General features: G+C 37.4%; 1 protein-coding gene across 2 annotated transcripts in view; it reads right to left on the bottom strand.

Moving 5' to 3' along the window:
• The window catches only part of REV3L (REV3 like, DNA directed polymerase zeta catalytic subunit), a 118,493-nt gene that overhangs the window by 31,696 nt on the left and 68,435 nt on the right, over window positions 1-18,362 (bottom strand). For both annotated transcript variants that reach the window (XM_069010975.1, XM_069010976.1), the window contains 7 exons: window positions 15,745-15,884; window positions 9,103-13,288; window positions 7,741-8,726; window positions 7,070-7,152; window positions 5,900-6,025; window positions 4,134-4,326; window positions 1,624-1,735 (listed from right to left, as the gene is read on the bottom strand). In XM_069010975.1, the coding sequence (XP_068867076.1) occupies window positions 1,624-1,735; window positions 4,134-4,326; window positions 5,900-6,025; window positions 7,070-7,152; window positions 7,741-8,726; window positions 9,103-13,288; window positions 15,745-15,884 (5,826 nt within the window). The remainder of the gene's footprint in view (window positions 1-1,623; window positions 1,736-4,133; window positions 4,327-5,899; window positions 6,026-7,069; window positions 7,153-7,740; window positions 8,727-9,102; window positions 13,289-15,744; window positions 15,885-18,362) is intronic.

Raw genomic sequence — 18,362 nt, 5'->3', positions numbered from 1 at the left:
TCATTTCTCACTGAGGAAGTTTTTGCAGTCCACTACTTCTTAATCACATAGTTTTACCATACTTCCTCCTTCAGCTAAAGCTACTCTGGGCCTAGACACTTGTTTTGTGCTTAAGAAATACAAAACATTTACTCCAACAAAATTTCTTCTTTTTTTTGCCCAGGCTACAGAAAATAAATGGGGAAAAAGAGCAGCAAACTGTAGATGTGGTCCAAGATTCAAAAAACATATTTTCTGAGAGTCCATCAGAAGTCTGATACCTGAGGTGTTATTCTAGAGTTGGGAGGGAAGTAAACTAAGATGATGACAGCAGTCTGCCTCTCCATTAATAGATCAAACCTTTTATCTTCCAGGAATACAAGTCAACAACTCAATGTTTGTGGATGAAGTTGTTGCATCAAAAAGGTATGCTAGCACATGGTAGAGAAGATCCCGTAAGCAGAGATTTCTCAGTCAGCAACCCGGGACATTCCATCTTGGAGTCCACCAAAACTGCATGACTTTTTTTCGTTCTGTAATGCTTTCAGTATGTACAGATACAGACAATTTCTGTTCTTCAGTGATTAATGTGGATGTATATTTTAACTGCTGAGTTCTCTCTATCATATTCTTTCTGTCCTGTCACTTTTTAACTTCTTCATTTATTGGTAGTTTCTCATTCTGAGTAATTTTCTCAAGTTTGATGGAGCACTAGATTTCCAAGAAAGAGAAAAATAGTATTATGTTCCTTACCTGAATTTTGTCTTCTCTGAACAGGAATCTGCTGCTCTGCCAGGACCCACCCTGTGCTGGTTGCATTCAGCAACTCTTTTTGTATTCTGGCTTCATGGGGTTGGTCAAAGTCTTTCTCATCAGAGGTTTTCTGGTTGGAGAGAGAAAGAATTGCAAATGTACTCTGCCTAGCTTTTTTTGTCTTGTGCCTCTATTCCAGCAGGGTGACTCAGAGTTTAAATCTGTTTATTTTCCTTGCAGTTTCACAGCTTTGCACCTGTCAGTAGGGTCTGGAGAGACGTCTGTGGTTCCACCTACGCACCAGGCAAGAGGGTTCCCAAACAGGCTTCTCAGCCTTGGTGAAGATGGGGAAAACCAGCAGTTTTCCAAGTCTGATGGAGCAGGGGATTTCCATTCAGAGAAGACAAAACTAATGAAGGAAACTGATTTTTCAACAAACCCTTACTTTAAACTGCAGCAGTTTCAGTACCATGCAGGTTTTTTTCTGTCTTGCCTCAAGAGTTCCTAGAAAACTCTTCCTGTCTGAGGGGTTTTCTATAGCTCTCAGCACTGTTAATATCTACTATTCTGAGAGTCTCAGAGAGAGATGTGTAATGAATTCTGGGGTTAAGAGGAAAAGTTGTATGTTAAAAAAGATTACTAATATGGCTGATTAGTTTCAAGACTGTAACTCAGCTGCTTAAGAGGATCTGAATGTTCTTGCTGTCAGAGAAAAGGAAAAGCAAAAAGTATTTTTATTTGAAAGACCACCATGCTTGTCCACTCTAGAAATAAGCCTCTGAGGAAAACAACAACAAAAAAATCAGTATTTGAAAGACTGGCAAGGGTTGAAGGAACTAAATCTGCTGTTCCAAGCCTGAAAAATAAAAGCAGAACGTACAGATATGCTACCTTTTTACAATATTCACTACTTCCTGGAAAAGAGTTCTTTCATCAGTAGCGTAACTGACTTCTAGTCCTGTAACTCCAGATCTTGTAAGCAAGGGGGCTTGGCCTCTGCTCCCTAGAAAATAAAAGTAAAAAAACCTGTTACAATTTAGAAGGAATTTCATTACTTCAGTCAACAATACTGCTTTAGAATAAAACATATAACTGAAAAGACACATGGAACACAGCTTATTTTTATCTTTAATAATTATCACAATTAATTCCATGGACTTATTTTGTTCCTCTGGGGTGGAATAATTTTTTCTTGTCACTTTGTAGAATTCTGCCATAGTGGTAATCTTGTACAAATTCTCAGATATAAACAAATTTGATTCAAGAGAAATGTCACTATTTTACATGTACAAGAGTCCAGCTACTACAAAATGACTTTTACTAAGAAATATTAAATTACTATATGACAGCTCACACACTGTTTTTGTGAAAAATATAGTTTTAATTGCTATCTTAGAGTAGTGCTTTGCAAAATGCCTTACAGAATGAAAATGCTATATAACAGTATAGTTCTTTTTTTCAGCACACTGCTAAGTTACTGACAGAAATGGAAAAACATGAGCAACTGCTCACTTAGTGCACATTAGGAGTGTCCACATTGATAATGTCTGAGTAACATCTAAATTTGTATACATGCAGGAACTCAGCATTTGCCTCCCCTATTAGAAAGCCCCTCCTTATATGAATAATGCACAACACATACTCTGTTTTCTCTATATAACAGGTAGTATGATCTCTGTTAAGATAACCTTGTAGATTTTAAGAACTGGAGTTTTTAAAAGGTATTCTACTTTGACACATTTTTAAGACCTCGAGAATTAAGAAAAGTGTGCTTTCAGAAACAAATGTTAAAACGAGTACTGTGACTTCCAAAGCAATAATAACACAAAAGGGGAAAAAAGATGTATCTCAATGTCAAGTCACTCCACAAGAAACTCAAAAAGTTCTAACCAAGAAAGTATTGACAGCACACATCAATTAAAGCAATGAATGTCACAATAACATTTAAACATATCATTTTATTTCACTAACAAAACCAGATCAGAACCTTTGTTTTTTCAAAGTATCACTGGACCTTTCACAGAAAGCTTTTTCTTGATAAATTATCAGTGGCACACACCTAGGGAGCCATAGTGGCTATACTGTGGAAAAATCTCACTTAGTAAGGTAATGGAAATAAATTTTCTAAAGATAGTAACAAGCATATAATACCAGAATAAAATTCACTGAGAATAGTAAGAACTTAGCTTAACATGATATAATATCTACAATACTTTGAAAAATAAACTGGTAAAAGAAGAAGCTGTTGCCTTATTGCTAAATTTATTTTTGGTAGGTTTTTGTCCATGCTTAAAATTTTAGACAGTATTTTGTGGTTTGATACATATTTACAATGCCAAAGAAACCCTGAAAGAAAAGAGGACTACTTTGGGGATGTTTTTTGGTTTGAGTTTTTTTTTGGTTGGTTTTTTTTTACTAGCCTAAACCAGTGGTACTCAACCTTTAACAGCTGGAGAGCCACTTCTTAATAAAATGGAGTTGTAGAGCACCATAAAAATCAAGTATCAACAGTGTGATTTTTTTCCATCATGACACTTCAACGTGTGATGATGCTGCCTTAATGCCACCACACATTGATACATCACGACATGACACATCAGCATCCTCTCTCCCAGCAGCACTCTGTCTTCGATCCCTTCTGGCTGCTAGGAAGGAGTGGGGTGGAGGGGTGGAAGGGGCAAAAGGGCAAGTTTTTCCCCATTCTGCCCCACAGCTGCTGGGTGGGAGGTGATCTCTACTCTTACCTGTGGGGGGATCCCAGCAGCTCCTTTTCTTTCCCCCTATGGGAGGGGGAACTTCAGCGACTCCCACACTGCTGGTCCATTTGCTCAGTGCTCCCCGCGCTGCCTGATAGAGTGGAGCGCCGATCAGATGCCTACATTGCGAGAGCCGCCTGTAGGGCCATGAAGAGCCACATCCGGCTCTAGAGCCACAGGTTGAGTATCACTGGTCTAAACAAAGCCAAAAAGGTACAATAGAATAAGGGCCCCTGTTTGGATCCTAAAAGGATCAGATAAAACCACAAAAATAACCCTTAAGTAAAATATAAAACATACTGTCTTGCTTTTAACATTTTCTACTTGTAGCTATCCAGCAACTTGAGTAGGAAACTAAAGGCAGGTTTTCCTCTTTACACTTTTAGAACACTGCAGGAGCTTGTCCACAAGTACGCAAACATGGATATTTTGCACATGCGTATGTTATCTGTGGTTTACAGCCCATGCAATAGTTCTTTGGAAGATATAAGCAGGAAAACTCCATATTTAATATGGCCATTCAACAAGACAAAATTAAATGAGATACACAGTAATATAGATACTCTATTACATTTGGCTTGCTACTGTTTGATTACTATGAAATAGCATTTTTGTAAAATATATTAAGAAAAAAGAAATAGGAACCTTGGCTTGAGAGTGTCCTGTCTCTATCAATCACTATAGCACCAGTGATTTCTTTTTTATCAGTATTTGGCAGTGCTGAGTCTGATGAGATGCAATAGAATAAAGCACAGATCGGATCAAACTCTGGGTCTGGTTCCAAATCTCGTCTTGTTCGAGCATGTAACTCCATACTGATGAGGGTAAGGTGTTGGACCTAGCAAAAAATAAACACAGTATGTTAGCTCGTTCTGCAGGTTTATTAAAAAAAAAATTAAAAGAAGACTATCAGTGCAAATTAGGACAGTGCAGACATTTATATGGTGGTATTACATTGTAACTACAAGGTCCCACCTGAAAATTAACAGATGTGATTAAACATGCATCTCTGGATCTCACTTTTTTGCAAAAAACACCACCTTAGGAAAAAATATGATTAATCATTTAACACATTTTTATACTCAGTTATGAAAATTCAGCATGTGTTTCTGAGTACCGTAGTCTTCTACCAAAAGCAGAAAATAAGACAAAAACCAGATAATGTTCAACTTCAACAACTGTAAATTCCTGCAGTGTTTTCAAACAGCTTTGTATATTGAGCTGAATCACATTTCTGAACTGATGAAGAACAAAGAATCAATCACTCTTGGTTTTTCTTCTCCCTTCCCCCTCTCACCCAAGACAAGCATGAAGACTAAGTCTTACAGGAAGGTAGGGAGAATACCTAACTTTGCCTTTGCTTGCATTAAGGAACTTTCACATCATATTATCAGAGCTTTTTGCAGAATGGTTTACATTAAGAAAATGCTAATCCCTATATACCGTCAAGTTTTGACTCTGCAATAAAGACAGTATTATTTTATACTGTTTCAATGTTATGTTGCTGCTCTGTTGTCTTGCCTAATATTGCTCATAATGTGGATTAATGGAGAGGTTGGACAGATAATGAGGGAAAAGTTAGAAGAATTTCTGTGTATGTAAGCTGCCCTGGGGGCAGCCTGATTTCCTCTAGATTTGCATGCTAAATCGCTACAAACATCACTGAAGTGAAATTTTACTATCAAAGCTCTATCTCAATTTCCCCCTGGTTTCTTGTGGCTTCTCCTGTGTCCTCTACTCAGTGCTATCTCCCTACCTCCTGTAAAAACTGGCCAACAGCTAAATGCAAGGCACAGGTGTGGAGACTGTCCAGGAGCACATATACACACACTGCTTGCCCAGTCAGCAGCCAAACACAGCAATACTGTATTTACATTGATTCCCTTTCTCCAGCACTTTGACTCCTCTCCCCACACCAAACACTTATCTGCATCAAATATACAGAGACCTTCTTTGAGATAGGCACCATTTTGTTAAATGTAGTAGAAACTGCCCAACAGGTTCAGAAGGTAACAAGTAGAAATACCAGGAGGGTCTGACGGAGTGCTGCCAGATGCTTTATTTCTTAAGGAAACAATCCATGAAAATTATGGTCAACTAGTTTTTCAAGTAATGTTTTTATGCAAAACTTACTATTTATTTCTTCTGATTTTTCCCTTATTTTTATTTTTAAAGGGAGATTTACCATCTTCTCAACCAAAATACTGTGAAGTTTAGTTCAATACTGTTGGAGGCACCTGGACATCAAGCTGAAACTGATAGATCAACTACTTAAAAGTTGCAGACATCACACACTGATTATTTTTTAAGTCATGTAGGAACCCAGGAGAAAAAGATTTTTGATTTCTGCCAGTATAAAATCAGCCTGATAAACTACAATTTTATAAAGTGACATGAAACAGTACAGTTACCTCATGTAAAGATTTTGCTTCCTGCAGGTTTTCCACACTGACTTTAAAACCGTAAGTATTATTTAAAGATGGTCCTTCAATCTGGGAAGTCTCTTTCTTCGGAGCACCGAGGGCAGCAAATTGATTCTTATCGGACAGGGGAAGAAAAAAGCACAGGATAATGAGAAAACACAGGTTGCTAAACTCATATATAACACAAAATAATATGAAGTATTAAATACAAATTTATCAGTGAAAATGTAAATGCTACACTACAAGCTACTAAGAAGTCCCCAACTTTTTACTATGTCCTCGTTTCATTTTTCAACATGCAAACAACAGCTGTATCTTTCTGCCTTCTAGAAATAATTTTAGTTCATAGCAAAGCAAGAGGCAGTTTGAAATACTTAAAAAACCTCCCAAACAACCAAAAATTTCCAGAACCCTACCAAAAAGTCCCGCCAGCCCCACACATACTGGCTTTCTTGCAATTCTGAGGATGTGGAAACCAGCAATTCTCTATTCTCTCTTGAGAAACAACTTGTCAAAAACCCCTGTTTCAGTCATCACTTTTTAAGGCACTGAATTAAAGGTACATTAAGTACCCCCTTGAAATAGGTGAATGCCAGTATACTGAGAAGAAAAAACTACTGGGTCACTCCAGTAATACACCTAGCCTGCCATTCTGTTTCCAACATGGGGAGCAGAAACACTGTTTAGGGAAAACAAGTCCAATCCCTTTCTCCTCTGTCAGCACACCACAAACCGACCTCCTTGTTTTCCAAAAATGTTTAGAACACTGTCTGAAAACTAATGCACATTGAGACACATAAATATACACAGGTCTGGGTATACATATATAAAAATGGGATATCACACTAGAACTTAAAAAGGATGTTGTAACTCAAAGAGCAAAACAACATCTTTACACAGTGCCTCTTTAGTGTTTCATTAGTGTCTCACTACCCTAGAACAGCACCCTCAATCTCCAACTTACACTCCCCCCAAATTAAACTCATAAATTTATTCCTAACTTTGAGTGTGCTCTGATTCTACAACAATTGTACCCTACCATTTAAAATGTATTTTCAAGATCTTAACAGCTAAAGACAAAAACAACTAAGAAGAAAGAATGGAAATGTGTATACGTGGCATAATAAAAATACATCTGTACAGAAAATGTTAATTTACCTTCATTTGTGTGGTTAGAAGTACTCTTCGAAGACCATCAGTATTACTTCCTCTCTTGTGGCTCAATTTCTGAGCTTTTGGTTCTGTAAACGTATGAGTGAAAGACTACTTAGCCTCAATAGTATTGTCTAGGCATTAAACAACATGCAAAAAACAACAGAGGCATTTCCTTAACATTACAAACAAATGTTTCATATATAAGCAAATACAGCTTTATCCTTCATCAAAGCCAAAGCACAACTACTGCAATTTGGTATTTATGGACATTTAGGAACATATAGTACAAGGCCAGTAAGTTACAAAGCCTCACATCATTATCATCTTCAACACTGCAATGTTATTCACACTATACATTGAGATTATTTTTGGAAAAATACAAGCAATATAGTCAACAAGATCAAAAAATCCCCCAAATAAGCAATACTTTTAAATTAAGCTTTTAACCAGCACTTCAGAGTTCAGATACTAGAGACTGTTAGGAAGCAAATGGATGTTCTACTTCTAGACTTTTTGAATAATTCAGTAGTTACTTTAAAACAATGCACAGAACCTTTTCTTTCAAAAACTAGTTTAAAATATATTTTTGCAGAGATATAATTTTTTTCTTATTACGTGAAAAGAAACATATTCAGATTTGTGTGTGTGTTACTAGAATCACTTAATGGATTTACCTGCAGATAAAGGAGTAAAACCAAGAACTTCAGGCATTCCATCTTGGTTTTTTCTCTGCACAATGGGTGTACTATGTAGGCAAATGGATTCAGAATTTCTCGGATCTTCATTAACTGGAAATGGAGATGTGTCAAAGGATGTCCTAATGTCCTCTTGGGTGCATGGAGAATTTTGTGCACTTCCAACAGGTACTACATCACTTCCTTCCATGGAAGACAAAATAATATCCTGATTTTTCCACTCTGTGTCTTCTAAACTGCACTGCTTGGGATCTGGAGATGCCACCTGCTGCCAAGGAGGAAGCACTGGAGAATCTGGTGAACTGTAATTGACATAATAATCTTCCTCCTCCTCCTCCTCTTTATCATGTTCTGGAGCTGAAGTAGTGTGTGTCTTGCTTTCACATGAAGTTTTATTAGAGTCTATGTCATTTTTAGTATTTACAGACATTCCTATAGTGCTTATAGACTTATCACAGGTTTCCTTGGTTTGTGTTTTTGTATTTTCTGCCACAGAGGCAGGAGAGTTCTTTGTAGGCACAATAGGTCTTTCATCTTCCAGGCTAGACAAATTTAAGTCTTTAGCTACTTTTATTACTTCTATAGATTTCTCTTCAGACAATACTGTAGAGCTGAAATTTTCATCTGCCTTTGCCAGCTCAGCAGGATGATTCTTAGGCAATTTCTTGAAATGTTCATACTCTTCTTTGGCATGAAGCCATATCTGAACTTGCTGTTGGCTTGGAGCACACTTACATGGCATTATGACTATTTTTTTGTCTTCACTAGTTTTATGGCTATTACTTTCTTTTTTATTAACAGTAGAGTGACCATAATGAGGAGGAGATCCCGGTCTAGGACTTTCTGTCATTGCTGAAAATGCAGTCTTCCAGAGTCGTAGACCTTCTAATGAGAAGTCCCCCTCAAACTCAAGAAGGTCATTTGGAAGTCTGGTTTCCACTGTGAGAAGCCGCCCTCCAATCTCCCTGTGAAAAAAAGTAGTCTGAATTACTGTTTTACTCTAAACTACACTGCAGGCAGTCCTCTAGATGATGGAAAACCAGAATACTACTAACTAGTTTTCTCACTGTGCAATTCCCATGGGCAGTATTTTTATTTTACAAACCATGAAGGCACATTCCCACTTACTACAACAATATGCAATAAAAACCCCAAAGTTCCATGAAAGAAAACGGGTATTTGGACTGGAAGCACAGTAATTTTCAACTTCAAATGTATGTATATCAGATGGGATCTTTCATGCATCCATGCCACATAACACCATAAAATTGTTTACAGGAAAAAAGTAAAATTGAATATAATCACAATCATACGTAGACAGAAATGCATTCAACACAGTACCTTGGCTTTTCTGGGGCATCTGAAGGATTGCTGCAAAATGGTTCCTGATAAACTGTTTCTGCAAGATCATGATCCAGCAAAGTTGCCATGATTTCTTCACGACTGGGTGGGGACATGAGAGGCTTAAGAATGTGAGCAGTACGAGGTGTAAAGCTTCCATTCTTTGATTGTGAGGGAGAACTGGTTGATCTTGGCGAACTATCTGGAGTTGGAGTTAATGCTTCATTGTTTCTTGAAACATGTAATTCTAAATCCTCAGAAGCTGCATCTATAAGCTCACCATCAGGCGATGACAATAAAGATGTAAAAGAGGTATTAACTGAATCAAGTGGTTGACAGGGCTCAAAAGTGGTTTCTTTTCTAATGTGGCTTTGAATCCAGTCTGAGCAGGTTGGCTGAGAAAGGTTAAGAAATCTCTCTTTATTTACTGTATTTCTATTCAATTTGAATTTTTCATTTAAACAGACTTCAGTCTCTTGAGTACAAGAGGTATCGATAAAACTAGATCTAGAAGAATGAATGGTTTTCCTCCATTGACTATGGCAGTGGTTCTCACTATTATCTAGTGAGGTCTTCTCAAAAAGCTCAGGGCTCAGGGAACCAGACTGTATCCATTTATTTGTGCTTGAAGAATGTTGCTTTTCTTCCTCAGATTTTTGGTCATTATGACACAGAAAGTCATTTTCTGTTGTTTGTCCAGAACCAAGATCCTGAACTGCATCACTCAAGAATTTCTGGGGCAAATTTTGATCTGCTGGGACAAACTGGCTTGCAGAATAAAAACTGCAAAATCCACTTTGCCCTATAGTATTAATATCAAAGTTGTAATTGTGGTCTGGAGATAAGCTGTCTTCAAGTGAGTAACAGCTTTCAAAACCAGGGTCTGAAAAAAAAATGGGGCTGTCATCAGATACAGAGTGATCAATGCGACTGGTAATCGGCTGGCTTGAAGACGTCATTTTTGAAAATTTTGCTGTTTTTTCTTTAGGTTTTGTGCTCCTGGGAGCACGAGATTTTCTTGATGATGTGACTGACCGTGACCTTTTGATGGCTTTATTCTGTTCAAGAGGGCATGGTATGCCCTTGCTCAGCTGTGGTTTGTCCGGCAACGGCTCCTGTGCAATACTGGCATTCTGAGCTTTCTGCTGTCTCTTTTGGAGCAACTCTTTCAAAACAGCCAGACCAGACTGTCCTTCACCAAACGCTGATGGGGCCACTATATTCCTATTTTTATACTGGGAGATGGGTTTTGGTTGCACCGTTGCTTCTGACAGAGGCCTTTGTTTTGTGGTTTCGGGTTTAAAATGTGACATATCCAAAAGAAATCCTCTCTGGTTTTGATCGCAATTTAACTGTTTCACTGGACTCTTCAAAGACGTTACAAAGCAGTTTTTAGGCAATTGAAGTGGCCCAGGGTTTTCCTCAGATGGCTTAAGAATAGAAGAACAAGGATCAGATTGCTTGGATGCCTCTGGTAAACAAAAAATCTGCTGTTGATTATTGTCTTTACAATGCAAATAGTTAGTGGCATTTAATTGATCCATCTTTGCTGTGTCCAGAGAGTCATGAGTTTCATTTAATTTCCCAGCTGGTGGCAAATATCTGACTTGCAAATTTTTTATCTCTTCCACTTTTGGGGAAGTCTTATCTTTAGACATGTGCGCATTCTGTGTTACGTGAGTTGAGTGATTAGATGGATCAAATATGTTTTGAATGAGAGCAGAATCCTTCATTCTAAATACAGCACTCTGAGTCCTGGACCTTTGAGAGCTCATTTTTGGTACTTCTCTTCCAGATGCCACAGGAGTAGATGCGAAAGATGAATGAGGGTCTTCCCGTGGAGCAGATAAACACTGTGCATCTACAGGCTTATCAATTTCCATCAATGACTGAAAACAGCCCGATGAATTACCTTGTGCATCAGCTGAAGGGAGCTGTGCTGATGGCAGATATCCAGCTGAATAGCCAGGAAGAGGACTGTCTTTGTGGTTGTGAAGTGGCTGAGAACAGAGAGAGTTGTAAGAAATCTCAGGCAGATCTTGATGTTTCAGCACAAACTTGACTTCTGCAGTAGAGCGACCATTTCCTTTTTCATCTTTAAATACAATGCGTTTTCTTGAGGACGTTTTTCCAGCCGTTTTTTGTTTTGTTCTAGGTTTCTTCTTTCCATCATCTGGTGTTTCATTGGCCTGATGAATCTTTTTCTTTTTCTTGGTAGATACAGTGGGGCTGGCAAATTTCTTTTTACATTTCTTAACCTGAGTTTTTGCTCGACTAGTTTTTCCTACACTAGTATTAACAGTCTTGCTGTTGTAGATATTGGGCCCCCTACTAAATAAAGCTTCTCTGTCCAGGTTGGTCAAAATTTCTTCTGCTTTTGGATCAGTGGGAGACCAGCAGCGAGGTGGAGACGTGTTTACTGGGCTTGTGCTTCTCTCAGAAAGAAAACCTAACTTAGACATAACATCACTATAGTTATAGTCACAGTCTTCAGCTTCAGCGCTGTAGGAGGGCGAAGGAGGAGAAAGAATTGTATGAGTCCTTTTTCTGAAAGATAAAGTTCTTTTAATATTTGTACTACCTGTTTTTTGTGGTTTTCCAGCTTTTTTCTTGGTTGACTTATGTTTTGCTTTCCTTTTGTGACTTTTCTTTGGTGTTAGTGGATAAATAGGATATTTGGTTGCAGGAGAGTCAGGAACTTTTGGCCAAAAGTCCTTTAAAGGTGCAAGCTTTTTATATAAATTCATCTTTTCCTCTGTGAGTACTACTCTTTCCTCACTAGAATCTACTTTCCCCAATTTAACAAGCATGTTTTTTCTCCCTCTAAATCTATTGATGATAATATATTTAATAATAACAGGTGGCAATTTTTTAGAAAGTTTTCTACGCTTTCGAGACTTCTGAGACCCATCCAAACTTTCAACACTTTCTATCGGTTGAGGTAGATTAATTTTTGAGTTGTGTGCGACAAAGCTCGATTCACTGTCTTCAGTCTCATAATTTACCTTCCGTTTCGTTCGGAGCGTGTACTTATTCCCACACAGTCCAAATGACTGCTCAGTTTCAAGAGATCCATCTGCAAACTGGCAGTCAGTGTAATTAGCAGTACTTATAGGCATTTTGTTTTCAAAAGCCTCAAGAGGAACTTGAACTAAGTCACTAGGTAAAGCACTATCCTTATCAGGAATGTTACTACAAGCATTACCTTGTGTATAGCAGCTTTCCTTCACTGATGCAACATCATTTACACTTGCAGGCTCCTGACGACTGATAAAACTATGCTTCTTTTTATTCAGTTTCAACCTGGACTGTTTGTTGCCTTGCTGTAATTTATATGTCACGGGAGCTAACTTCTGTGGTCGACTGAGACAATTAGAAAGAACAACACTAGGAAAGAACATATAATGTGCTGCTTGTTGACTGAGGCTTGGCTTTTCTGCCTTGTGCTCCTGAAATTCTTCATACCTAATTTTAAGCTTATTAAGGCCACCTTCATCAGTGTTATTTTCAAGTGAATGTACCACAGTTCGACTGCCTCCTGAACAAGATAACAATTCACCATTTTCTGTAGCTGTTGCTGGAAAATAACTATTTATACTTGCACTGCTGGATTTTTCATTTACTTCAGAGGACATTTTACCTTTGGAGTGGCTCATATCAGAAAAGTTATATAAGTTTTTATTCAACATGTTGTCACCAATATGGCGGCCCACATGCATAAAAGAGACATCCTTTTCAGCCTTTCTAACGCTAATGTACTTCCTACTAGGTATTGGTCTGTTCACTGATGAAATATCATCTTCATAGTCAAAAATATTATTTCCACATGAAGGAACTTGGAGAGTATCTTTCTTGTTACTCTCTTTGTGAGAGTTTTCTGCATGGGTACTATTGCTGAATGGAGTTGGGTACTTTGCTGAGTAAGTGCTTTCTTTTGTAAGAGAATGGACTGAAAGTTCAGGTCTTGTTTCTGTGTTTGGTTGTGAGAGGTCTTCTACAAAATCTTCATTATTCAAAACATGGTTAGAAAGGGCACTTGTGTGTTTACACTGAAAAGTAATTTTAGCAGAAGATGGGGGTTCTAGTGTAGCAGCATCTTTGTGAAAGATTGAGGTCTTAACAGACATTTTGCTTGTTGCAATGACGGAGGAGTGAGTTCGAGAACTTTCATTATTCAAAGGATTGTCTGAAATGGAAGACAAGCAATTTTATTCTAGTTTCCCTGTAAGAAAATAACCTAAGGCATTAAAAATTTTAATAGTATTTTTCTGAAAGCCTTCCCATCCAAACAAGAAACAAAACTCTTGCAAATCACATTACATTTATAATCATGACAACTAAAGACCCTGACTACATGAGTCGCTTTATCAAAATCACATCATCAGTACATTTGTCTCAGGCATTTTGCCGGTAATTCCTCAATGGCAGACTTGCATACAATTGTCAAAGATTTCATGCTGACTTTCTGAAAGAAGGCTTCACAATCACTTTCAGATGACTAAATACAAACAGACTGATTTCTAGAAAAGGTTGTACCCTGCTTTGTCCCTGAGAAGTATGTGTACTCATTGGCTCTGAAAAACAAAAAACTTACCTAAATAACCTTCCTCCTGCAGAAAAGTCATTGCACAGAAAGCTAAAGTAGTATATCTTACAACATGGCAAGGGCTTTGTATGAACTGTGCTGGGCACTAAACATGGGTAGTTTCCGGCACTTTTATAAAGCAGAGCAATACAGCACCCACTCAGGTGTTCATGCAAGAAGCTTGCACCAGTTAGTTAGATCCTGGATTCATATCCATGTATTAATGTTCCCACATAAATCTGAGACCAGCAGGGGCTGTGGTAACTTGTCCTGTGCAGACTCATCACATGGTATGTGTGATGATTTTCATCTCTCTCAGTGATACTTTCACCATATTCCTTGCAGGATAAGTATGGACAGGGAAGTGGTAACAAATTAACAAGTGCCTGCTCGCTCATAACCTCGCTGAACCACAAGCAACTTGAGAGAGGTTATACCACTGCAAGAGGCAGCTACCACAGAGCACCTGGCACACAGAATTTGTTCATGTGTCTACCTCTTTAGATGAAATGTTGAAGGGGGACAGGAGTTATGAAATATGCTGTATGACCTGGAAGCATGTGCTACACATTGATGTACTAGACTGGGGATCCTTTGGGCCTTTACTGTAAATCTCAACCAATTTGGGGATTACCTTAGATTCATCCTGCCTTCATCTTAGCAATTTATTTGCTGGTCGCTGAGAAAAATAAAGGAAGTCCCAATCTGTTTCTAATAACATTTTCTAATGCATACACTGAGTCCCTGATCTGTGAAACACAGCTGGGAGATGCTGCCTATTATTCTTTGAGGGCAGGAGTCCACAGAAAGAATGAAGATGATTAACTGAAAACTCAGAAAATGCAAGTTTGGCAGCGTCAACAAACACCTGGAAAATACCTGGCTATTCAGGTACAAAAACTGCAAAAATACTTGTCAGTCAGTCAGATCACACAAACACAGATTCATGTGTGGATAGGCATTTTCTAATTTAGAGGACCTGGACTGAGATCTGTTTAGAATTTACTGTATCTTCTATTATAAGAAATCAGTGTAAAAGTTCACAGTAATAAACTTTCTAAGCTGACGTTCTGCATGTGACATTTCACATACTTAAAATATGCTAAAATTTAAACAATTATTAAAGATACAGTCTCATTATCCAGCAGCATCTCTCATTACAACAAATTAGAAAGTATGGCAAATAAAGAAATCCCAATCGTATATTTGACAAAAGCAAATCATATTAGCAGTACATCAAATCATGTATTAATCCTACCATTATACCTATAAAAGCAAAGGAAAAAGCAAACTATGTTTTAAACACTGAATACAAAAGAATAGCTGTGGTTGTCTATATAATAAGATCATATCGCTCACTTTCTCAACTGAACATTATAATGTGACATGCAAACTTTCTAATGAAACAAATAATATAATTTATATATTTGCCTAACCTCAAAGTGTGCATTCTGTTGACTAATGCTATTTGATCAAAGACAGCATACTATAAAGATGGCAAAAGATCTCTACAGATTAATTTATTTTTTACAGATTTTGAAAGGCAGTTCCTTCTGCATTAGCTTTGCTGCTGCATAGTTTTAAGTCATGCAATCCCAAATGTGAACATGCAATCTGCAGAATGAAACACAGGCCCAAACAAAGCCTCACTATATTTTAGCATGCGTGGCAAATACTTGCAAAAAATCATCTAAATTTGCACAGTAATACCTTTATTATTTACAATTATCCTAGGAGTATAAATGATCCTACAGAATCATTACTTTAAATACCATATTTGTTTTTTTCCAAAAAACTAATTAAACTATGTCCTATTTTGGATCATTGATACAATAAGAAAAACAGATTCTGGCCATCCATAGGGCATTGAGGGCATTGAGATTAAAATACAGTCGTTTTTTAAGGAAGATGTTGAGGACCTGCTTCTGAAATCTGTTGAGAACTTTTCCTTCCAATTGAAACAAGGACTGAAAATGGCCATCACTTTTGAGAATTAGCAATTTCATGTGAAAGTGAACTATGACTCAACTTATAAAGCTGTTTTTCTATTTACTTACCACCATTTTCATCTGCAGTTCCATCTAACTGAGGTATTGAAAGATTAGTTAGGAGCATATTGTTACCACTCCACTCCATTTCTTCCTCTGAAGATGAATCCTCTTCTGTTGAGCTTCGATGCATATTTTTGCCAGCTGACCTGGAGGAAAGTGAAGGAACTAATTGATGCACAATACTTCTATTAGAAAACACCATGATCCACAAGGAACATGAAAATCAATGGGATGTGGTGCTATGTAGTTGTATAATTTGGGGGAGCAAAAGGAAACAAACAAAAATTTTGTCACATTTCTCACTGAGAAATTCAAAATATATTCAATGTTACTATTTTAAGAGGCAACAGTTGTAGCCAACCATTTTAAACAGCAGGATTCACTAACTTAAGATACAGAGAAGGCATTTAGATGCTTAATTTTAGTTCAATTTTACTGAGATTTAATTTCATTGCTTCAAAGTGCTTGAAATTTGAAGACTAAACCAACTGTGCAAAATTACGTCAGTTTAGCTGTTAGCAAACAGCTAAACTGAAGATTTTGTGGGGTTTTTTTTGCTAAGAAATCTTTACTGTATTATAACAATTATCTCTCTTGGCAGGCTTAACTAAATCATGACCAAACTATGTTTCATTTCACCTCTCATTGAATATTCTGAAGCAGCCGTTGTTAATACTTAAGCTGCTTTTACTAAGTTAACTGCTCTACACTGCCATGTTTACAGCCACAAATTCACTGGGAAAAAAAAAAAGTGAATCTACAAAGAAAAGCTTCTATGACTTTTTCATGTTTTTAAGGTGGCATGCTTTATATGGGCATGGGGGAAGGAAGAATATAATAGAAAACCACAAAAAACCCAAATCCTTCAGTAGATTGTAACTGTACAAGCACTTAGGAATTTGATTTCTTCTTCTTTAAAATAAAGTGTGAGATGGACAAAAATCTTAACAGAAATAAGATATTCTGTGGCTACAAGAAAGAAATCCAGATACATATTAAGGAACTGAGCTTTGGGGTTTTTTAATTTGTCTGTTGTTTAAGTTTGTGTAATACCTTAAGATATAAATACAAGGAAAATCCACAATAACCTAAATACAGTTTACTTTTGCAGAACTCTTTTATGACTGGAGTTAGACCAGCATGAATTATATGTATGGTACCACCCCAGACATCTGAATGTCAGCACTGAGCTAATTTAGATCAGGACAGATTTGTTAGTTCAAAAACAATAGGCTCAAATGTAACCAAAATTTCCACTCAGATCTGGAAGCATGACTTGGAAAATCAAGTAACAAACACAGCTAGGTACAGTCTCCATGATCTAAGTGAGCTTAGTTGTCCCTCTTCTATGTTTCCAAAACATGGAAAAGTACAGCACAAAGCAATCAGCTCTATATGCAAATTAGTATCAAACTGGGGATGTTTCTTCCAAACTGAATTATAATGTAATCCCAGGTAAATTTTTGTCAACTTCAGTAAACCAGATCAGACTGGAGATGACTTCTGCAGGTAGCTTGGATTTCTCCTCATTCAGACCCATCAGTTTGGATTCCAGGAAAATTTGTCTAACACACATGATACCACCATACATGAACTAGTCTAGATCTTGGTGGGCTTTTTTATTCCTGATGGGCTTTTTTCTTCAGTTCAATACAAATCTAACCCAAGCCATTTAATTCACTCAACAGGGTGTGGGTTACTCCTCATTAGTTCAACAGATTTTCTGAGATAACAAAGATCGGTGAATACTCACTAACAGAAAAACCATAGTATGGATATGGTAGGATGCATTAGGGAGCCATACAGATGGAATGAGCCTGAGCAGAGTAAATCATGAGAGATCTATCATCAGACTCAAACTGGTTCTTTACGCATAAGCAGAATCATGCAGGGGGCAAAGATACCCATGCTTGTGTCTGAAATCAGTCCAAACTCTGTAGAGAGCTCAGTGAAACAGAACTTGCAATTCCCTCTGAACACAAGTTCACTCCCTGTGGAAGTACATGGTATGTACATTTTCCCTTGTGCTTTCTGTCTAGGGTTAAAGTGTAGGCATACGTGGACAAGATATCAGTGAGACAGCTCATCAAGTCACTTGAGTTTTTAAATAGGATTCTGTACTGCATGAAAGCAGTTAATTGCTTCAGGATCCTACCTGACTCCTGAAGTTGTACAGTCAAGCTCATACAGAGCTGTGCCTGAGCTAATGAATTCTGCAAGATACGGTTTTCACAGAAACTAGCACTAAACTGAAGTTTGATGTTATGTGTTTTGGATGGAAATTTCAACTTTTCAGACTACTGGGAAGGAAAAAAACATAGAAAATCAAAGGTCAAATAGGAAAATTAGCTTTAGAGATCAATTATCTCTAGAACTAGGAGACTAATGAACTAACTTCTGGTTCTGTTACAACTTTTATGTGTCTTTGGGAAAGAAAAAAAAAAAAGTATTTCTATACCTCTCTGGTTCTCTGAAACACAGCATTATGACAATTTCTGATGTAGGAAAAAACCCCAAATATAAAAATGTTATGTCTGTGAAGTTTCTCATATTTCAAGCAGAATTATAAATATCAGAAGGTGTGCCATAAGCAGGGGTCAAGGGAAACTGGATATAGCTGCTTT

Source organism: Aphelocoma coerulescens, chromosome 3 (assembly GCF_041296385.1).
Source record: "Aphelocoma coerulescens isolate FSJ_1873_10779 chromosome 3, UR_Acoe_1.0, whole genome shotgun sequence".
Taxonomy (NCBI): domain Eukaryota; kingdom Metazoa; phylum Chordata; class Aves; order Passeriformes; family Corvidae; genus Aphelocoma; species Aphelocoma coerulescens.
This window is presented reverse-complemented; position numbering and strand designations above follow the sequence as displayed.